This window comes from Protopterus annectens, chromosome 13.part0 (genome assembly GCF_019279795.1).
Source record: "Protopterus annectens isolate FY-2018-M chromosome 13.part0, PAN1.0, whole genome shotgun sequence".
Classification (NCBI taxonomy): domain Eukaryota; kingdom Metazoa; phylum Chordata; order Ceratodontiformes; family Protopteridae; genus Protopterus; species Protopterus annectens.
In genome coordinates, this window is record NC_056747.1 from 1,137,983,957 (window position 1) to 1,138,007,782 (window position 23,826).

At 39.9% G+C, this 23,826-nt stretch overlaps 1 protein-coding gene across 1 annotated transcript in view; it reads left to right on the forward strand.

Annotated features, from left to right (window-relative positions):
- PLCD3 (phospholipase C delta 3) overlaps positions 1-23,826 on the forward strand; it is an 851,201-nt gene that overhangs the window by 683,437 nt on the left and 143,938 nt on the right. The window contains exons 10-11 of the mRNA XM_044055119.1: positions 8,256-8,409; positions 9,941-10,057. Coding sequence (XP_043911054.1) covers positions 8,256-8,409; positions 9,941-10,057 — 271 coding nt within the window. The remainder of the gene's footprint in view (positions 1-8,255; positions 8,410-9,940; positions 10,058-23,826) is intronic.

Consider the following 23,826-nt stretch of genomic DNA (forward strand, 5'->3'; position numbering starts at 1 on the left):
GGTATATCAATAAAAGAAAAATATGGAATAAAAATATAACAGAATTACAAAAGAAAGCTGATAAATTGAAATTAGAAGTACAAAAAGGAAATACAGATTTAGTTCAAGAACTATTACAAATGAATAACAAATATACAGAAATATTACACCATAAGACTATGATTAATCTAGAAAAGTTAAAATTAAACTCTTATTCCACAAACCCATTACACCAGAGACAGCTAGCTAACAGAACCAAAAAAATAATCAAGTCTAAGCAAATAAAAGAGTTATACATTCCTAATACAAAGAAAAAAGTTACAAATCTAAATGGTGTATTAGAAGCCTTTAGACTCCAATATAACTCTGATAATACTTCAAATATTCAAGAAATACCCACCAAAGATATAAAAAATTACCTAGAAAACAAAATTCCCACTCGATTAACACAAGACCAAATAGAAATTATAAGTAAATCAATTACTATGATGGAACTGAAATCACAAATCAAAAATCTTAAAGTAAATAAAGCACCAGGTCCAGATAATATATTACGAGAAATGCATAAAATGATACCTAATCAAGCAATATCCTTACTCTTAAAAGTATATAACATAGTTAAACAAGATATAAATATCCCTCCCTCTTGGAAATACTCACTGATATCACCAATAATTAAAGAAGGTAAAGATGAGAAACAATGCTCTTCATACAGACCAATATCCTTTTTAAATATAGATTACAAAATATTTATGGCAATATATACAGACAGGATCAAACATTTTCTTCCTATACTAATTCATGAAGACCGGACATGTTTTATCAAAGGAAGGAATACATATGACAATCTTAAAAGAATCCTAGCAATAATAGATTATACTAAACATTCAAACAAAGAGTTAAATATAATTTCCTTGGACATTAATAAAGCCATTGAATCTGTAGATTGGAACTTCTTAATAATAATATTGAAAGAATACAATTTTTCTGCAACGTTTAACACCCTCATCCATTCATTGTATAAAGATTCCATAGCATATGTTAAACTAGGGTCATATAGATCAGGCCCTATACAGATTAAAAAAGGAACTAAACAAGGCTGTCCATTATCTCCATTGTTATTTGCATTACTTATAGAACCATTTGCAAATCAAATTAGATCTGATAATAATATTAAAGGCATCTACATTAATAAATCATTAAACCTCAAACTGCAACTCTTTGCAGATGACATACTTCTAACCCTATCCGATGCTAACAAATCATTACAGGCTTTATTTGATGACATAAATAATTTTCAAAGTGTCTTAGGTTTATTCTTTAATGAAAATAAAACAAAAATGATGTCATGTAATACCAAAAAGAAGCATATAAACAAAAATATTCCAAATACATAGCAGTGGACAGTAAGCTACCATATTTAGGTATAGATTTACTGGAAGATTTAAATGATTCCCTTGTATGTAATTGCAAACGACACTAGACAAGCTAGAGCAAATCATATCTAAATGGAACAAATATATGTTTGCAATGGGAGATAGATTGTATTTTATTAAATCAATCATCTTTCCCAAGATACTGTGTCTAATACAAAGCTTTTCATTACCACCTCCCATACATATCATACAGAGATATAATAAACTAACACTAAACTTTTTATGGTTTCCAAACAAACCCTGAATTGCTTTAAATAAGCATTTACCAAACTGGGAAGAAGGTGGAATTAATATACCTGATATTGAGACATATGATATATCCTCTTTTGTCAAAAATATAACTTTATGGTCAAATACTTATTACAAAACTATTTGGAAACAAATACATGAACAGATCTATATAGAACTTAATTATAATCATATACAAGATTGCTTAACCATAATTCCATCACCTCTTGTTTGGATGTTGAAAGAATACCTAGTAGGAAAACTTAAAAGTAACAAAATGCCATCAAAATATATAAATATTACATTATTATCATTTAAAACATACAATAACAAAGTCCCAAATATTAATTCATGGTTCTTTTTAGCTTTTCCTATAGCCTTTACACCAACTATTTTTGATACATCTCAAATTCAGAAAATGAGTATACTCAAGGCAAGCTCAGTAAACTACTGGCATCAGCTGATAGAGCAAGGGAAATATTAACCAATGATCAAATAATCATTAAATATAATATAAATAATGATTTATGGCCACTCCTGCAAAATCTAAGGCAATACCTCATAAGCAGAATAGAACAAATGCAACTGACAGTCAGACATTCATTTCCAAAATTTATAGAATATTTTATTATTATAACAAATCAGCCTTATCAAGGCAGTGGTTGCTTGTCTAATATTTATAAAATTATTAACAAAAACAAAAGTCTATCATGTAGATACTTACTGGGATTATTACACACAGATAAATAAACATCCTCCAAATGAAGAGGAAAAAATATTTTAAAATCCTCAAAATATTCAACATTGTCAATATACTAGCAATTATTCACATGGAGATTCTTAAATAGGAGTTTCTATACACCACACAAATTAGCAAAAAATGTTGCTATTGAGGATCAATGTTGGAGATGTCAAACTAAAACAAGAGCTGACTGGCAACATGTATTTTATACATGTAAATGTCTTACTGTATACTGGAGCAATATTACTTATTTTTTTCAGATTGTCTTTAATGATAATTTCCAACAAACAAAGTCATTGATTTTATTCAATTCTCCTATTCATCAGACTTCAAAATTCTATGGACTTTGATTGCAGTAGCACGCAAAGTCATTACCATTCACTGGAAAAGTGCGATTTCTCCCACATTCAAGAAATTCAAAAATCTATCTTTAACAGTTGGTCATATGGAAATATTTACATTGAAGATCAGAACTACCAGACCTACATCACTTTTTAATTCCTGGATGAAAATACTGGAAATTTTACAGAAAATGGGCAAAGATGTATGAACTGAAATATCATTCTTCATAATATATTTTAAATGTTTTATTGCTTTCTTCTGTATAGACACCAGTGTATATAGTTATACAATGTTTTGACGTTTATAGGTTTCACAATTGTATATATGTTATTTGATCTTAGATCTCATGTAATATTTATAAAATATTATAATTTAAAATAAAATAAAAAGATTGAAAGTAAAAAAAAAAAGTTCAGCTTTTGAAATGAACAAGCATGCAGGTGATCCTAGATCAAGCAGGTGATCAGAGAGGAATATGGAGAATTAATAGCAGTATGGGTAAGGTTATGTGATACATGGACATAACCAGGTACTAAGGAGATGTGATTTGAGGGAGTTTTTGAATACAGAGATGGAGGGGACAGTGAACACAGAATGGGGTAGAGAGTTCCAATTTCTGGTAATGGTGTGGGAGTAGATTACTTTCCCTGCATTATTATTGGCTTTGGTGATGGAGAGGAGAGATTTTTCACTAGATCTGAGGTACTGGTTTGCAGTGTAGACAGTAAGTAGATTAGCTATTGAGGGGGGGGGGGTTCAAGGTATTTGAGAATATTGTAGACTGTACCCAGCTGGTGATAGTTAAGTAGCTGTGGTAACTCAAGCCATTTTAGTTCTTTTAGTGCAGTACAGTGATGGGTTCTATAGGCTGAGTTAGTAGCAAACTTGGCTATTTTATTGTAGCATGATTCTAGTTTGTCTAGGTCACACTTTCTGATTTGGGAGAAGATTGGTGCTGCGTACAATAGAGTTGAGAGGAGGTGGCTTTGTGCAAGAGTGACTCTAGCTTTTGTGAGAGAAAGGACTTATGCCTTTATAGGGAGCCTAGCTTTTTGTCTACTAGTTTTATGGTATGTGACGTGGACATCAAAGTGAAGATTATTGTCAATTTCAATGCCCAGAAGTTTGGTGTGGTTAGAGGGGGGAGATGGTGGTGCTGTCCTTAGATTTTATGGTAAAAGGAGAGGGGGGGTTGATCTATTAGGGGAAAATAGTAGCAATTTTGTCTTTTTGGGATTTAGAATTAGTTGGATACCTGAGATCCAGTTTTCTATGGAGTTGAAGGTATCTTGAGTGAGTGTTTGTAGGGTGGTGGGAGATGAGGAGGAGCAGATCAGGGTTGAATCATCTGCATATTGAATGAGTGTGGCATGCTGTGTAGAGCTATTGAGATTATTTGTGAATACAGAAAATAGTAGTGGGCCCAGTATAGAGCTCTGTGGGAATCCTATGGTGGTTGGAAGTTGTGGAGACAAATTTCCTTTCCACTGGACAGATTGTTGACTGTCAGATAGGTAGCTTCTGAACCAGTCAGTAGTAGAGGAGGTGAAGGATAGTGGTGTTAGTGAGACTAGTAGGCTGGAGTGGGAGAATATGTCAAATGCCTTTGAGAGGTCTAGGAAAATGGCTGATACATATTTGTTATCATTCCTGTGAAGGTTGATATGATTAATGAAGGACAGAAGGGCAGTGGTAGTGCTGCGATGTGGATGGAAACTGTGTTGTGTGGTAGATAGGAAATTGCGTGTTAAGAAATGTCATCACCTGCAAGTGGATACATTTCTCAAGAATTTTAGATAGGGGGCAATAGGTCGGTAGTTGGAGAAGTCATAGGAGTTACCTCCTTTATGGAGAGGAATGATGTGAGATACTTTCCAGAGTTTGGGTATGTAGGATTCTTGTATGGAGTGGTTGATTAGGATGGAGACAGGATATGATAGGGAGTCACTAGCCATTTTTTGGTATGCAGCAGGTATGTTATCAGCTGCCAGTGTGGTTGGTTTGAGTTTTAGGTGGAGTTTTTTGATAGTTGAGGTGGGCACAGGTGATAGGCTGAAATAGGGGGTACTGTGAGATAGGTTGGGTTGCAATTGAGGTAGGCTATTTTTGGTTATTTGACTGGACAAGGCTAAGATGGACTTAGTTAAATGGTTATTAAATTGAGAAGCTATGTCTAGGGTATTGTCTGTAGAGTTGGGTGCTGGAGTAGTGGTTTTGCCTGGTTTTACTAGGGAGTTAATGGCATGCCAATATTTTTGTGGATTCTTTGAATATTTGCTTTGGGCACTAAGAAAATAGTTTTGCTTGTTTATTTTGGATTCAGCCTTGGCCTTGTTTCTAAGCTGTTGATAGTGTTGCCTTGAGCTAGAGCTATTGTCTGTTTTCCAGATTTTCCAGGCTTTATCTCTGGCTTTTACCAAGGCTCTAGTGCCCTTACTTAGCCAGGGTGCATAGTTGGCCTTAACTCTGATCTTTCTGCTGGGAGAAAGACTGTTAAGAATGTTAGAGAAGGTAATATTGAAGTATTCTACTGCGTGGTCTAACCCTAGTGTTTGTAGTGGTTCCCAGTTGCAGTTGCTTAGGACTGTATTTAGTTATTGTGGGGTAAGGTTACAGTCATCTTGTACTAGTTTGTAGACAACTGGTTTGGGGTGATTGGAGTGTGTGTGGAGTAGGAGGGTGGGGTGATGATTACTTAGATCATCTGGGAAACAGCCTACTGTATAGTTTTGCTTGGGATAGTTGGTTAGTGTTCAGTCCAATACAGATTCTTTTTTTTTTGTCTATTCTAGTTGGTTCTTCAATTAGTTGAGAGAACCCATATAAGTTGATATGTGTAGAGGGGCTGCTGGAGTTCCAGACTATTCAGTTGGTGTTTAGGTCACCTAGTAGGATTGTTTCCTGTGGTAGGTTGTCCTTTGTCCAGTGTAGGATGTCTTCTATTATGAGTGAGTTATTGTCTGGGGGTATGTAACAACATGTTACATTGATCTTCTGGTGTTTCTTAAGGAGAAGACAGAAAATAGGACTTCAGCATTTTGAAATGTGGGTGGTGTGGTGTGCAGGAGCTGGAGGTTAAGGATGTTTTTAAAGAGAATGGCTACTCATCCTCCTTTCCTGCTTGTTCTATCAGATATAAGTGTATTATACCCTGGGGGGAGAAAGTCTTCATCCTGGATACTGGGTTTAAGCCAGGTCTCTGTAATGGTGAGTATATCAGGGTTGTAGTGGGCTATGAATGCATGTAGGTCTTTTAGCTTGTTGGTAATGTTTCTTATGTTGAGATTTAGGATCAGCAGGTCAGATGTTTGTTTGGCTTTGAGGGGACCTGGATTTGGGTGAAGGTCACCAGAGGTTAGCAGAGTTTGTAGCAGTGTCAGTATGTGCTTTTTAATATTAATAGTTTGTGAGCTTGGTCTATGTGCATTTTTCCTAGTGTAATGAGTTGGTGATATGATTATATGTGAGTACGTTGTAGTTGTGAGATTTATAATTGTAAGGCACATGTAGAAGTGTGAGTGGGTTTGACAGGGAGGGCTAGAGTGGGTAGTATTATAAGAGTAATTGTTCAGTGGTTGGTTTGTTTGTAAGGAAGTGAGGAAGGTTAGTGATAGTAGAGCTAGTGATAGGGATGTGAGCATGGGTAACATGATAGACCTAACAGTCAATGCTACAATTAGTATTCTTGGTTGGTTGGTTGGTTGGTTGTGAGTTAGCTTGGAATGTGTTATTGGGAGTGAGATCAGTGTAGGAAGTAACTGGACTGGATGGTGGGAGGGAGGTGAGAAGTGTGGGTTGGGCTAGGGATTAGGTAATTAGGGGTTGGACTAGTGGTCAGGTGATTAGGGGTTAGAATAAAAGTAGAGGTAGTGGTACGGGTGGGAATTGGGGGGCAGGGTAGGGGAGCAAAGTGAGCAGAGCAAACGGAGTGGGCGCACTTGCCCTGCAGGGCTGAGAGTGAAAACTATCAGTGGAGGACTAAGGAAAGGCATGTAGAATTAAGCATTTAACTTTATTGAATGGGGTTATCAACAATATACTTATAGGGGTGACTGTACACTAAACCTAATTAACAGGGTTGGGTAGTTATTTTAATAAGTTGCAGCAATTATTTAACTTGGATAAATAAGTTACTGTAAAATATTAGTAGGCTGAAATATTGACAGGCAGAGCCATGTAGCTGTGACTATGAGGAATTTACTTTAACCAGATATTGACTGGCATTTAGATTGGGGTCAACTTTGGGAGCCCTAACTGTTGTGCACACTATAGAATGAGAAAAAAAATGCTCTAATCGCTGATTATATATACAACAGTAGTCACCTATGTGAAAAGCTTGAAATGGGTAGCCTTGTTGTTCCTTTTCTTTTTGTGTGAGATCTGTCCTGTAACAAGTGAGCGGTCGAAATCTATTTTTGTTGATGTCCTCGAAGGGGGAGAGGGGACTTCCAGGAGAAAATTCCCTGCAATTACCTAGAAAAGACAAAACAGTAAGGTTATAAGCAGGGAAGAGGTAACACAGTAAAAGATACAGAGAATATATAAGACAGATACATAGTACAAGAAACTGGTATTCAAGCAGAAATAATACTTAACAGAATGAAGTCGTATTTTAAGGTATATATACAGATTCAGGTTACGCCCTAGCAATACAATTCAGTAAGCATTAATCGTGGTTACTCAAGCAAAGCTTATGGTAGCAATACACAGTTTATAGGTATGTATGTATGTATGTATGTATTTATTTATTTATTTGACATTTCTTTACCAGGAAAGTCCAACTGAGTAATAACTCCTTTTTTAGCCAAGGCCCAGGGAAAAAAAAGCTCTATAATTAAATCAGTTTTACAAACAAATAAAACAGCATGGGTACATAAGAAAACAATATTTACCATAGCCATATCCAGCGTATATACACAGTGCATAAGTACAGTCAGTTGAATGTTGCAAGTTATACATGCTATAGCCAGAGTAGAACAGACCCCATATATTGGTAGAAAAAATATGGCAGTAATGAAGCTAAAACAAGAAGAATCATAACTGTTTGGCTGATAAGAATTTATTCCTATGTCTTATTCAGAATGTATAACCTCAAACAGTAGCTGAATGTGGTTTCATGTTACACTCTCACAGTGGCTGTAGTAGTCACCCAGGTTCAAGAAAAATATGACCACAGGTCAAGTAATTTTCCCAACAAAGCCTTATGGCAGATGAAGCATAAGTGTTTGGCCGTGTGTATGTGTGTGTGTGTGTGTGTGTGTGTGTGTGTGTGTGTGTGTGTGTGTGTGTGTGTGTGTGTGTTTGAGGGGTACACAGCATCTTAGCTGGGTTGCTGGAGTCATAAACCAGATGTATCAGCTGATCATACAGCATCTGCTGCCTGTAGGAAGAATGATTCGGTAAGATCACTGTAAAAGCTGACTGTACAGATAAAGTTAGTGCATGCTGGGAAGCTGTATATTCTGGGTAACATTGTACAAATATCTTACATAAAATGGGTTAATTTGTCTTTTCTTTTCCACTGAAAGGCTACATCACAGATCTCACAGGAGCTGTCAGATTTGGTCGTCTACTGTAAAAGTGTGCACTTCCGAGACTTTCAGCATGCAAAGGAGAACCAGGCAGTCCATGAAATGTGCTCATTCAGTGAAATGAAGGCCAAGAAGCTGACTAAGGAATCAGGTAGCCATTTTTTCATACAGTTAATCAGCAGTATGTTCTGAAATAAGATTAAATTATCAACACACAAAGATAGTGTCTGCAAGTGGAGCATGTGCAAAACTGAGCCAATGAAGATACGGCAATAAATTAAGAAGCTGCAGAAACTATGCAAAGTCTAAGATGTCTAATGAATAGTTTTTGATAAGGAACATGCAACATTTGTGGTTATGGGGAAAGGGCAACAGTAAGGAAGATTCATGTAAAAGTCAATTAGAGAGGTTTGGATCCTAGTCAAACAGCAAAGAGTGGGCAAGAAAGTTACATTATAACAGGGAGCAGTGAACTTGCATAAATGTGTTTTTAAAATCCTGCTTAATCAACAACATTGTTTTAGCATACAGTAACTATTTTCTATTATGCTTTGTAAAAGAGACCTATCATTCCCTTTAACACTCATTATCAGCCTTCTGTTGCATTACTAAAGTGTGTTGTTTTGGGGGTTAAGGGGTACCATGCCCCCCTTACAAAGCATAACAAAAAGTAGCATAAGTAGGTGCTAGACAAACAGCATAGCAATGATACATTCCCTTTATGTTACTTGTACTCTCAATGGGTGATCGGTAATCAGGGAAGGTAAATGGTGCTGCTGTGCTCAAGTGCAGACAGGATTTGGGCAGGGAACAAAAAGTGATGAGGAAATGTGAGACACAGTTATTCAGAGGGATGTGAGAAACAGTCTTTTAGAAAGGAAAGGGCAAGAGCGAGAAAGATGTGAACAACTAGCAAGAAGGTAGCAGTTGGGAGGGTGGCCTAATGGTTAAGGTGTTTGCCTTACAAACACCAGGTGCAGGGTTTGAATCTCACAAGGGATAATTGGCTAGGCTTAAAAAAATGACCTACAAGGGCAGTTAGCCTAGTACTACTAATCTATGAACCTAAAAAAACAGAAGCTGGAATACTTTGAGTATGATTTGTAGGTCACAGTCAGCTAGCAAGGTGTCACCTGCACTGGTGCAGCTGTTACCGTTGTTGCCTCACAGCAAGAGATTCTCTGGTTTGATTCTCGGCTGGACCACCTTCTGTGCAGAATCTGCATGTCCTTGCTGTGGTGAAGTGAATTTTAAAGACATGCAGGTAGGTGCGTGTGTGTGTCTTCTGTGAAGGCTGGGTGCTGGGCTGGCAACTCAACACAGTAAAATCTTCACTGACAATCAATCTGCGGATCGGTGATCCACTATGGTGGCCCCTAACCCGGAAAAGTGGAAAGACATAGCATTTTAGTCAGCTAGTGAGGTAAGAGTATATTGAGGTGGGAACTGGTAACATCATTATAGGAATATCTTTGAGATGAAGTGGATCTTTTTTCTGAGTAGTGCTTCCACTGCTGAAGCTTACAGCTTAAATTGCTTAACTGCTCATTAATTTGCTTTTGTAAATATGAATGTTCAACTAAAGAACTTAGCAGTCTATCTAGTCATTTTTCATGGTAGTAGTCAGTATTTCATAGAAGTTGTGTTGCAAAGCCTTCTTATCTTTCATCTTTTGTTTCTAGGAGATAAATTTGTGCAGCACAACATGAGGTATATAAGTCGAATTTACCCCAAAGGCACACGGACAGACTCCTCAAATTATAACCCTGAAGAAATGTGGGTTTCTGGTTGTCAACTTGGTGAGAAACATTTATTTTTATTAATTTAATTGTTATTTTCTGTCTTGAACTGTATTTTGATTTTTTGTTAAGAATCTGCTGCTAGAAAAGCCCCAATAGTAAGATGCAATGCCTTCTGGGTATGTAACATTCTTGAGTACTCTCCTGAATGCCACACTCTGACTGACTGAAATGGGGGGGGGGCAGATCATGCTAAAACAATGAGATGCATGAGTCATGCTTTAACATGCTACCTTTATTTCATTCCTTCACCTTGTTAATTTTGTCTGACCTTCAACTGTCCAAGGTCTATTTAAAATGCATACCCTTGCTTATGAGTTGGGCAATATAGACTTATTTTCTTACTATCCTGGCTATGTGTTGCTAAAAGGCCAAATTACTATCTAAAGATATTCCCAAATCCCTAACTACTGGGTCAGCTCTCAGGGGTGTTTTATCAGTGAAGTAATTTGCTTGGGTGGATGACTTCCCAAAGGGCATTATAATGCATTTCTTCTCTCTCAGTTTTAATCATGGTTTTGGCACCAATCACTTGTTTTGTGTCAGACTCTCTTGTAGGATGTTAGTGTCACTGGGGGGAATCTATGATAGCTCCCAATTTACAGTCATCTACCTACTTGGTGAGCTAGTGACCTTCAACATTAGCTTGACTTCTGAGAAGTAGATGCCAGACAGCAGCAAACCCAACAGAGAGCCCTGGGGTAGTTTGCTGGTGACCAGTTGCCTGATGGAAGTATTCTCACCATCCCTGTCTTGTTGGGTTCAGTCTGTGAGCCAGCCAGCAATCCAGCAAGTTATGTAGGGATTTATGCCTAGTTATGAGAGTTTGTCAACAATACCTGAGTGCAGTAGTGTACTGAACACTTTTGCCAGGTTGAGGTAGGCAGTGTGCACCATGTTTCCCTCATCCATAGGCTTGGTGACCCTCTCAAAGAAGTCTATCAGGTTGATTAGGCAAGATCTTTCCCTGACAAAGCAAAACTGGGACAGGTCAAGTATCCGTAGATTCCCAATGTTCTTTTTGATCATTTCCATGATAATTCATTCCATGGTTTTGCATATTAGACTTGTCAGACTGATTGGTCTATAGTTCTCAGGGTCAGTTGATGATCCATCCTTGTGGAGAGGGACAACCATTGCAGCTAACCATTCACTCAGTAAATAACCTGTTTATATAAAATAAAAATAGATTACTAGACTCCTGGTTACCCCCATATCAAACATCTCCAGTGACTGTATAACTGTGGTAAATAACAGAGTTAAGTCACTTTTATACACAGACCATTTTTATACCCATCAGTTACAGCCATTTAATTCACTGTGTACGCAACTCAGACATCTAGTTCTGATCTTAAAAAAATGTCACTGCAAAAGCATCCAAATTTGATTCTCTCAAACTAGTCCTGCAAGGCCAGAATAGTGTCTCCATCCATTCATCCAACTATCCATCCATCCATCCATCCATCCGCAACCTCTTTTTACACATGGGCTTGCGGTGTCACTTCAACATTGACAATCATCTAATGCCAAGATTCACACCACCGGACATCCCCCACACCCAGTAGTTATAGCCACTGAAGATACGTGATTATAATAAAATAAATAAATAATTACCATATATCCCAGTCAGACTTTCCCGGTAAATAAATGTAAAATAAATATAGTTCCATTTCTGTTTCATACAAATACACTACAGCCAACCACAGAAAAGTGCTCTGGCTTGCTTTACACGAACACTCATTAGTTTTGCAGAACCACCATAATCATTGTTTAACGTAGGCAATCAATAGGATTCCAGGATCAGTCACCTTCAACCTTAGATGGCCCCCATACCCAATAATTACAGGGGTTTTGTGTACACCTCCAATGACTCAATGTAATAAAATCAATTAAAAAAAAATTGCTACAGTAATTTACTTTAGCCTTGTTAAAAATGCATAGTAGCCAGCCATGTCAGCTTGTTCCACAGAAATGGCCAAATGAATTTATTTTAGATCTGTTAAAATACACGGTAGCCAAAAACATCAGCTTGATTTACAGAAAGCAAATTAGTCCTGTGAAGTCTACTATCCATTAATGTCACTGTCAACCTTTCATCTCCAAAGTATGGAACACTACCAACACTACCTCTTTCAATATGGAACAACTGGAGAAAAACAAGAAACACTAACAAATTACTAACAAGTTCAACTAGGAAGCTCACAGAATGGTTAAAATGTATTACTTAAAAACATTCTTATGATGAATTAATATGAATCAGTATTATTTACCTGAGATATTAGTTATAAAACAAAACTATTACACGTAATATGTGGCAGCCCTTTTCAATGAGTACCATAAGAAACATGGACTTTTTTAAGACTCAGGATAAGGAACGATGTTATGTTGTCCTATCTTGCCTTCATTCTGTGCTGGTTGGGTTCGTGACTGAGCATCGGTTCCCACTTACTCAGACTAATTCAAAAGCTCAAGAGCTTCCACTGGCTCGCAGCTATGCCCTATCCCATGATGCTTAGGGAAGATAACCCAGATTTCGTTTGCCACTCAAGCAGATCGGGTGACATCTGACTGGCTCTTGGCTAAGTTTTTTCTTCATATTATATTTTCAGCACTAATCATTAAAAATGTTATAGTTGAAACATTGTTAACCTTTAGTTAGTTAATTAAGGACATTTTGTCTGTGTTTCTCCCTGCCTTTGTTGTTGCTGGCCATCGTCTTTTTTTTGTCAGGCCTACCTGTTTGCTCGTCTTAGTTCCCTATCCCCCGCCTCAAGCTCATTTTTAGAGAGCTTTTCCTCCCCTTTTAGGTAGCTCATTTAAGTTAGAGGGCTCCTAGCAGCCCATTTAACTTAGAGGGCTGCTCCCCTACCCTCCCATTTCTGTTTTCCCCATAGTCATGAGGAGAATTCATTTAAATTAGAGGATTCTCTCCTGTGTAGTTGTTGTGCGTGATTCATGACTTAGCGATATAGATATATAAAAAGTTTTATTTGTATTCGTAGACTAGTTTTGTGTGCTGTGTTTTTCTTGATATTGCTAATTTTCCTTTGGTAGCTTCTAGGTGAAGCTGTAGTTATATATATTATATGTATATATATATATATATATATATATATATAAAATATATATATAGGTTCATAGGTTCATAATAGGCCATCTGCCCTAGGGCATTTATAAGCCTAGCCAGAATGTGTTTGGCTTTCGCCACCCATTTTAAATTTATTTTGCTATGCCCTTTTTCGAGGTTAGTATACTGTGCCTCTGTCTAACAGTGACACAGAAATGATACCCGGGGTAAACCTACGATCTCCCATCCACTCATCAAGATTCCTCTTGAAGAGAGTCAATGAGGGACTCTGCCTAACCTGGACTGGGATTTTATTCCAGAGTGAAGGGAGCCTCTGGGTTATGAATCTGTCCCTCCAGCATGTCCTATTTATTTCAGTGCTGAGGTTCAAGTCTCTCGAGCGTAGCTCGATGGGATTTGGATTTTCTGAGGTGCAGCATGTCCATTAATTCCGGGTTGGACATGGCTTTATACGTCAGGCACAGATTGCCTCTGAACAGGCGGTATGCCACTGAGTAGAGCTGGAGTTTCTTTAACCGGGCAGCATATGGCATCTGTTTGAGCCCTTTGATCCTCTTGGTGAGGTACTTTTGGGGTCTTTCCAGTTGCTACAGGTGTCTGGTAAGGTACATCCCAAAAGGGGCATTGTGCTCAATTATGGGCCTGATGAGGGATGAGTAAAGAGGCACGATGACCTCCCATGATCTAGATGTGAATCCCTTCATGATTAGGTGGGCTATATAAAATGTTTTTCTAACCACTTTGGCCACGTGGTTGTCAAATGAGAGATTGCTATCAACTTGGGTCCCCAGGTCCCTAATTACTTCTTCTGTACTTAATGGATTACCACCTATGTGGTAATTTGTGGGCACTTTGTTTTTGCCAAAGGGGATGACTATACACTTTTTGGCATTTAGCTTGAGGCCATGGCTCTGGCACCAGTTGTCTGTTTCTATGAGGCCCTTTTGGAGGATGCTTGTGTCGGCTGGAGAGTCGATTATGGCGCCCAGTTTGCAGTCATCTGCGAACTTGGTCAGCCATAGTCCTTCCGTGTTGGCCTGTACCTCTGAGAAATATATACCGAACAAGAGAGGTCCCAGGACTGAGCCTTGTGGGACACCACTTGTAACTGGTTTGGAGTCTGACATGGCTCCAGCAATTCTAACCATGTGGGTTCTGTCCTTGAGCCAGTTTGCAATCCATCTAGTGACATAGGGGTTTATATTTAAGCTGGTGAGCTTATCTATAATGCCCGAGTGGGGTATTGTATCGAAGGCTTTTGCGAGGTCCAGGTAGGCTGTGTGGACCACCTTCCCTCGTCAATGGCCTTGGTGACTGTTTCAAAGAAATCAACCAGGTTTAAGAGGCAGGATCTGCCCTTAACAAAGCCGAACTGGGTAGGATCCAGTGTCTGTAGGTCCCCAATATCTTTATTTATGAGGTCCATGATGATCCTTTCCATAGCTTTGCAGACCAAGATAGTCAGGCTTATGGGGCGATAGTTTCCAGGATCCGTTGAGGCACCACCTTTATGGAGAGGGACCACTGTTGCTGTACGCCACTCTTTGGGCACATATCCTGTAGTAAGGCTGAGATTGAACAGTAGTTTTATGTTTGGGTTTAGCTCTTCTTGTAGTTCATGTAGGACGCAGCCCGGGACACTGTCTGGTCCCATTGATGCTGTGTTTTTTGCTTTGGAGAGGGCGGCTCTTACCTGAGCATCTGAGATGTCAGGGGAGCACTCTGCTGGGATAGATATTTGCCCTTTGGTGGGGAGAAGTTTGCGCTGAACCTGTCAGCTAAGATGTTGGCAATGTCTGTGGGTTCGGTGTATTTTTTGTCATTTTGGATTAATTCTGAGCATATCTGGGAATTACCACCCAGGTTCCTAACATAACTAAAGAAAGCCTTGTGATTATCCTTAGTGTCCTGTGCAATTTGTCTCTCGAAGCTGGCCTTAGACAATTTTATGAATGCCCGTAGTTTTTTGCTAATACTGATCAGTGATGCCTTCCCTTTTTGGGATTTTGCTCTATCATTTTTTTTTTGTTTTGTTTTTTTGGATTGACCTGCCTAGTGTACGGGTTTGCTGGTTTTCAGTCTTAGATACATTACTTTGTGAGGTAACAAAGTTTAGAATTTTTCTTTTTTGGCCTTTCATATTGGTTCTGCCTTTCTTGTTGCTACAGACATGTCTAAGGATCAGAAAGAACCCAAACAGTCGGGCTTCAAAAAATGTGACAAATGCAGCCAGAAAATGTCTCTTACCAATGGGCACACCAGTTGTGTTTATTGCTTGGGTGCCCACCATTTGCAAGAATCTTGTGCCTTTTGCCATGCTTTCAGCAGCAGAGTACTCCTTGAATGCAAAAACAAGCTTAGTGTCAGAGGGTTATTGAAGGTTCCCTTTTCAGAGGTTTTGGAAGGGTCTCAAAGCTCCAAACCTTCTTCAGGATCCCCTTCTTCCTCCTCAAAATCAGAGAAGTCAGGAAAAAGAACTGTTGCCTCGGATCCAGCCTCAGAGCCACCTAAAAAATTGTGGCTAAATCACCTAGCTCGGAACCAAGGGCTCTTGGCTCTGAAAAGTCTCCCTCTTTGGCTCCATTTGCAGTTACGGAATTGGCAGAGTTTCAAGTTAGGAGATGGTCCCCAGTTTTGGAGCTGGTTACTCCAACTTTAAGACCTCTGCTCCTAGAAAAGGCGAGATGACCTTCATTGTCCTCCTGTTCCTCCAGGACTCTGTCCGCTGATGACGTGGAATGAGTGGTGAAGAGGCTACTTCGTACACCGGCACTGACAAAAATTCCGTGGACTCCAACCCAAAAGGAACTGGAGCCAACAAAGGCACCATCCCCTTCTTCGATTCCTCCTCCGACCCAATCGGGGGCTTTGGAGCCAGAGGACTTGGGCCTGATAGTAGTGGAAATGGAGCAGAGAGCTCCAACAGGATTGTCGGTTCTGATATCTGACTACCTCAGCTCTGTCATAATCTGAGGAGTCTAGGAGCTGACATTCTCCCATTGGGTCCAGGGAGGGGAGTCATATCGGACAGCTGTCCAAGCCGATTCTACCTCTCGGGGCTTCAGCGAGGTTGAGCTTGGCCCCTAGAGCAGCTGTGGAGCTAACCACTCTCCTTCAGGGTCAGTCTTTCGGTTCTTCAGAGCCAGGGACCTCCTCGGAGTGGTGTGAGTGGGCTTTTGAGCTGATGGAGAGAGTGCTGTCACCTCCGATGGCTCCACTCTCGGGTTCGAGTACTTTTCCCCCAAAAGCGCCTCTGTCTGTCTCAGCACCATCATTCCCTCCCCAAGCGCAGAGACCCTAAGCCCCAGGAAGCCCCTGCAGGTGAGACTATCTCTTCTGAAACTTCTCCAGAGTACCCCTCTGAGGAGGTCCCTCAGAAGAGATTGTGCAAGAGGAAGCACACAGACTCCCTGGATGAGTCTATCACCTCAGACACCAACCTGGATGATTCAGAAGGGTTCCCACTGTCCTCCTCTGAAGATGTCTCCTTTGCAGACATCCTGGAGTTTCTTAAACAGAGGGGTGGCTGGAAGCCCACCAATCCTTCTGAGGACAAGTCGGTATACCTGGAAGCTTTTGGGTGCCACCCTTTCACCGCTTGGGTGTCTCCATCTTTTGATGAATTGATAAATGTTATTGCTCAGAAGGCGAGGGGCTCTCCAGATACAGTAGAGCCTGTTCCGAGGAGGCCTAACAAATTTATTACAGCACCAACAGAGAAAGAATTTTTAACCAAAGGTGTCCCAGTAGATGCTATGGTGTTAGTGGCGGCCACCAAGAAGGAATTGTCGGAAACTTCTTCATCTGTTCATTCACCAAATACTCTCAGACAATGGATAAATATGGAAAGCGTACCTTTTCTTCAGTGACATTTATGCTTTGATTGCTGAATTACTTGACCCATTTTACAAGACTACAAAGGGATCTCTGAAAGAGCTAGGAGATACCCTTCAGGTTAATGTAGCTGCTGGGGTTTCGGATAAAGTTTCCTCTCCGCTCTCCACCCTAAACTCCATGGTTAACTCCTCCATGCAACTGATTTCATATGCAGCCGATGGACTGAGCAGCGCAGCAGGTACAGAAATTTCCTTAAGGAGACATTCCTGGATGCATCTATGTAACTTTGCTGAGCCCTTCAAGTCTTCCTTCACTAATGTCCCTTTTGATGGCTCATCATTGTTTGGGCCCAAAGTTAAAGAGACCTTGACCAGGTACAAACAGGAGAGAAAAATTCTGTCTGCCATAGGAGTCCATTTTTCTGTCCTCACTAGACATTATCCAAAAGGTCGGGGGGGGGGATGTGGTTCCGCAATTCTCAAAGAGTATTTCCCAACACACGTGGTGACTTTTCTCCCAGGGGCAGAGGGGGAAGTAATAATGGAAGATGCTGACCTCGTAGCAGAGGGGGCCTGCAGAACCAGGGTGACAAGGATTCTTTCCTCGGAAAGTCCTTTCAGCACTCCTGAGTGGAGGCCCATCTGTCTGTTTCTGGAGGCAGTCGGCAGACGCTTATCATTGTACCCAAATGCCTGGCTAGAAGTCACACAAGACAAATGGGTTCAAACAATCATATAGGTTCATAGGTGGGTTCATAGGTAGGTACTAGGCTATTGGCCCTAGGGCCTATACAAGCCTAGCCAAAAAGGTACCCTGGCTTTCGCCACCCAAGAAAATTATTTTCCTGTGCCCTTGTCAAGTAGAACCACAGAAGTGATCCCTGGGGTGAATTTCCTATTACCCATCTAATCAAGATTTTTCTTGAAGAGTGCTAATGAGGAGCTCTGTTTATAGGTTTATAGGTAGGTACTAGGCTATATCCAAAGGTTATTACATACCCTTTCCCACTCCCCCTTTGTAGAAACAATCTGCCCCAGATATCCCACCCAGTCAAAGAGACTATGCAACATTAGAGATACAGAAGTTGTTAGAAAAAAAGAATCATCCAAAATGTCCCCACAGACCAGATTGAATCCGGAACTTACTCAAAGTTTTTAGTTCCAAAAAAGACAGGGGACTGGAGATCCATTTTGGATCTCAGCAGATTAAACAAGTCCATTAAGAAATCAAAATTCTGGATGGTGACACTGCAGTCAGTATTTACCTTTCTGGGGAAAGATGATTGGATGTGCTCAATAGATCTCCAGGATGCGTACTACCACATATAAATGGACAGGTGATCCCGGAGACACTTACACTTTCGGTTGGGAGCCAGTCATTACCAGTTTTGAGCTCTGCCCTTTGGTCTCACTACAGCCCACAGAGTGTTCACCAAATGCATGGCAGTGGTTACGGCTCTCTTGAGGTGCCTGGGATTTCGTGTGTTTCCATACCTAGATGACTGGCTCCTAAACGCCACCACCAAGCATCTACTAGTGCAAGCAAGGAATGAAACCATTCATCTCTGTGCCAAGCTAGGTATTACAATAAATTTCAAAAAATCTGCCTTGTTGCCTTCACAGTGTCTTATATTCTTAGGTGCAGAGTTAGACTTAAGGGAAATGTTGGCCAAACTTACCCCCAAAATGATTCAGTCCCTACACTGTCAAATCAAGAACTTTAAATCCAAGCAAAGACTGTCTTGCAGGTTCTGGGCACCATGGCAGCTGCGATTATTTTAGTACCTCTAGTGCGTTTGCACATGAGAGTCCTTCAATGGCTATTTTTCTCCCAGTGGTCCATGCAAGATATACCACTGTCACACAAGATCATTATCACCGAGTTATGCAAAAAGGACCTATGGTGGGTGGCTTCAAATGACTCAGTTGAACACGGGACGTCCATTTGTTTTTCCACAACCAACAGCCACACTGACACTTCTCAGATAGGGGGGGGGCATTATTTGGGAAAGACTGTCCAAGGCATCTGGCAGGAACATGAGAACCACCTGCATATCAATGTCCTAGAGATGAGAGCGGTACTCTTCACACTGCAAGCATTCTAGGACTCTCTCCTGATAGGAACTATTGCAATTCAGACAGAAAATATGTCAGTAGTACATAAACAAACAAGGAGGAACCAAATCCTATCCTTTATGTTGAGAGGCACAAAGAGTATGGCAATGGGCTGTCACTTCTCAACGATTTCTGACAGCAACACACATCCCAGGGAAATCCAATGTGATAACGGACAAACTCAGCCGAGCCATTCTGATGCCTCATGAGTGGTCCCTAAAACAAGAGGCTGTGGAAGAGATTTTCCGCAAATGGGGCCAGCTCTGCTGCGACCTTTGTGCCACATCCATGAACGCCAAATGCAGCAGCTACTTTGCCCTGATTCCCTCTCCGGGGAAGTCACTGAGGGATGCGCTCGTACACAATTGGCCCCCGAGATTACTTTACGCCTTCCCTCCCTTTTCCTTGATTCCAAAGATTCTTCAGAAAGCCAACACATTGAGAAGCACATTGATTCTCACTGCTCCACACTGGCCTTGGCAAATTTGATTCCCCTTTCTGTGGACCCATCTCTAAGAGGAACCGTGGATCCTGGACCCAGTTCCAGACCTTCTGACCTATTCGTTGGGGACGTTCCATCCATCAATCCAGACCCTAAAGTTGACAGCGTGGTTGCTCCAGTTCCAAAAAAAGCCTGGCTCCATGACATCTCCCCAGCAGTTAGACATATTTTGATTTCTTTTCATAAGCCTTCTACCAGAAAACTATACTCTAGCAAATGGAAAAGATTTTCGCACTGGGACTCCAAGAACAATATAGATCCCTTTATGGCTCCCATCACAGCAGTGCTAGAATTTCTCGCTAAAATTTTTAACAAGGGTGTGGTAGCAGCTACAATTAGAGTCCTATGCTGCTATATACAACATTAATTTTGGGGAAATGGGGCTAAAAATCATGTCCCACAAACTCTGTAAGGCCTTTCTAAAAGCGACTTTCCTGCTAAGACCTCTAGTCAGAGAACCTCTAGCTCTATGGGATCTAAATTTTGTACTATCCTCCTTAATTTTGCCTCCCTTTGAACCTGTATCATCATTTGACATAGTTTTTGTCATGGAAGACACTTTTTGTGGTGGCCATTACTTCCGCCAGATGAGTATCTGAACTCCAAGCACTATCTATATGCCCTCCTTATATAGTTTTTCACAAAGACAAAGTTTCCTTACATACTAATCCTTCCTTTCTACCTAAGGTGTGCTCAGAGACCAATCTAAATCAATCTATTGAATTACCTGTGTTCTTCCCAAACTATGGCAACAGGGTAAAATATAGACTACACCAGTTGGAGCTACATAGGCAGTTGCACTTCTACATGCATAGAACTAAAGATTTCAGAAAGTCGGACCAATTTTTTGTGTCCTTTTCGGAAAAAAGGAAAGGATTACCAGTCTCAAAAGTGACTGTCAAAATGACTCACAGATTGTATTTCCTTCACATATAGAGCTCAAAACAGACAATTACCAGGCAAAGTGAAGGGCCATTCCACCAGTAGTATTGCAACTTCCTATGCCCTCCAGGCCAGACTCCCTTTGGATTTTATTTGTGCAGCAGCCACATGGGTAGGACCTCATACCTTTATCACTCATTACAAAGTAGATGTGGCCTCCAGGGTCCACCTTTGGGTCCACTGTTCTGAAGAGTTTATTCCCTTGAGCCACCCAAGAAAGAAAGTGCTAGGGATGCTGTCCCAACCAGCACAGAATGAAGGCGGGATAGGACAACATAACATTAAGAAGCTATGTACTCACCATAACGTTCCATGTTTGTTGTCCATCTCGCCTTCATTCTTGCGTCCCACCCTCCTTCCCCCTCCTTCGGTCCTGGAGGATTGGATGGATAATTCTATTTTTTAATTGGATTATAGAGTTTCTGATTCCCTTGTGGGTCTTTTCTTGACAAGCTGATTCATTGTTACACGATGTTATGCTTTCTCTTGCAAAGAAGATCTGGGTTATCTTCCCTGAGCATCATGGGATAGGGCATAGTCTCAAGCCAGTGGAAGCTCTCAAGCTTTTGAATTAGGCCGAGTTGAAACCGATGCTCAGTTCCGAACTCAACCAGCATAGAATTAAGGTGAGATGGACAACAAACATGGAACATTATGGTGAGTACATAACTTCTTATTTCTCATAATCAGGTACACTTGAGAGATATAAATATCTGGCTGCTTGCCAGGGGTTTTAAATAAATAAATAAATAAATAAGCTTACCTACTATTTTAGTCTCTTACAGACCTTCCATGGATCCTAATGGAGCTGAAGTTGCAGACCACTGATGGTGTTGTAGCCATTACCTTCCATCGTTCAAAATGTCCAGGTTTTCTGCTCCATTCCACCCACTTCAGACCAGACAATAATTCATTGAGCCTCAGAAAGTTTTTTATACTCTGTGATTGGTTGTAGAGATCAAGGGTGGAACCAAACAAAAATCCTGGAAATTAAAAAGTGTACATAACTTTCTATATTGGTCACTGTATTCACAGCTGCTTCTAACTACTGTGGTGTGCCACGGGTGTGGGACCCTGAGGAAGTGAGACCCAAATAGGTTCGATTTGCCTAAATCCGGCTCTGCCCACACAGTAGCACTTTCCCATTTGCTTTTCTAATGAATGGGTTTCATTAAGCTGGAATGCCAGGCTACTCTAGGTGAACGTCTGTTCTTTAATTTTTAAACTTTTTTTTTTGCTTTTCTTTACTTTTTTCCCTCCTCCTTAATTGGACAGTTGGTCTTATTGTCAGAGAGGGGACATTTTTTAGACTTCATAGATTTATGTGAGGTTTTGCAGCTGGCATGGTAAGGTAGGACACTTAGGACCATTTTTTTTTAGATGGGCTTTACTTTGTACTTTTTAGTGAGAGATTTTATTTTATTTTAACTCTAACTTTAGTCCACTGGGTTTAAGAATGAGGTCAGGTGCTGTTATCATTAAGGAAGAGTTTTGCATTTGGGACCCAAAACAATGTGTGTATTATGGATTGTGGCCATGCTCTGGTACTTGTGTTTGACTAGGTGTTTGTGGACCGCAGATGGATGTCTCATAAGAAGAAGATGGCTGCTGGAAGACTTTGTTGGACAGGCTTAACAAGTTGAGTGGCTTTCAATAAGTGCATTGTAAACATGTAGATTATTTATTTATTTATTTATTTATTGCTGTTTTTAAATTAGTTCCAGTGTGAGGATTGCATCTGCAATTCATTCTTACTGTGGATAAGAGTTATATTCAATTTTTTTATAATTCAGTTCTTTTGATTTCTATGGTGTATTTTTAAATGGGAAGCTCTGTTCTTTTCTGTTTGAGGTGGAATTTCTTTTTGAGTTTGGTGACAGGAATTTTTGTGACTTTCTATGTGAATCAGAGTGTGTGTGTGTGTGTGTGTGTGTGTGTGTGTGTGTGTGTGTGTATCGATATATATATATATATATATATATATATATATATATATGGATCTAGGACATTTCACCGAAAGCACATTTCACCAAAAGTCAAATTAGTGTGCACTTTTCACCAAAAGCTCAATTCACCAAAACACATTTCACCAAAAGTTGTATATGGCCTTGTCCCCACTGTAGTGCGACCCTGGAGTTAGTATATATAGTAGGGAAAAAAATACAGACATCATCTCAAGAAAATTAACCCCTCATGCCCCTTGATAAATTAAAGTTCTCCAACATACATATGTACATGTTTAAAAATGCTAAATAATTATAGTTATACCAAACTATAATATGTGAATCATAAACTTTAGATAATACATAAATAAATTAATTAATAAATAAATAATATTCATAATGCTTCTAGAATGTAAAAAATAAACATCTCCTTATAAATCTACAAAAAAATGTATCTAATGCATGTCCCTGCAAATGGGAGTGATTTAGTACTGTTCATTCCTGCTAGGGGTCATACTATCCCTTCAACTTTTTTGTTTTGTTTCTTTCTAGGGGTTTAAGTTTTAACACAGGTGTAATAGAAGTTATTTCATTAATGCCTGGCCACTTATCTGCTCGCAATAATATCTGCCATTTAAGTTCTTTTAACTCCAAGTGGACACCCCATGGTCTCTTTTCATCTATGTCCACGTGGTCAATGGTCATAAACCTGAAATTGTGGTCAGTGTTGGCATGAATGTGTCTTGCCAAGGCATTATTCAAATTGTTCTTTTTGATGACATATACATTTTCATAGATTCTGTGGCTAAATTTCCTCTCTGTTTTACCTATGTAAAATACTGGACATAGGTCACATATAGCCACATATACTATTGCTTTTGAAGAACAGTTGTATCTACCTTTGATACTGTATTCCAAATTGTTAATAATGAATGAATCACCTACTTTTATTTTATGACACCAATTGCATGTTCCACATTTTAAAGTGCCTGGCGCTTTTAAACACTGTGGAACTGTCAGCAAAACTGCCTGTACAAAGGATTTCAGACATTCGCGATCATGTTCAAATCCTACAAGAGAGCAGAGTCCAGGCCAGATTCGTACTAAAAACCCTAGGTCTCATAGCAGCAGCCATCACATTACTTCCCCTTGCTCGCTTTCACATGCGTATCCTGCAATGGATGCTGTTTTCCCAGTGATCCTTTCAACAGCTTCCAATGTCACACAGCATTCTAATCACTCAGTCATACAAAAGGCACCTTTCGTGGTGGATGGTCTCCCCTCAGGTTCTTCAGGGCAGACCTTTGTCCTTCCTCCTCCTGTTTCTACTGTGACAATGGATG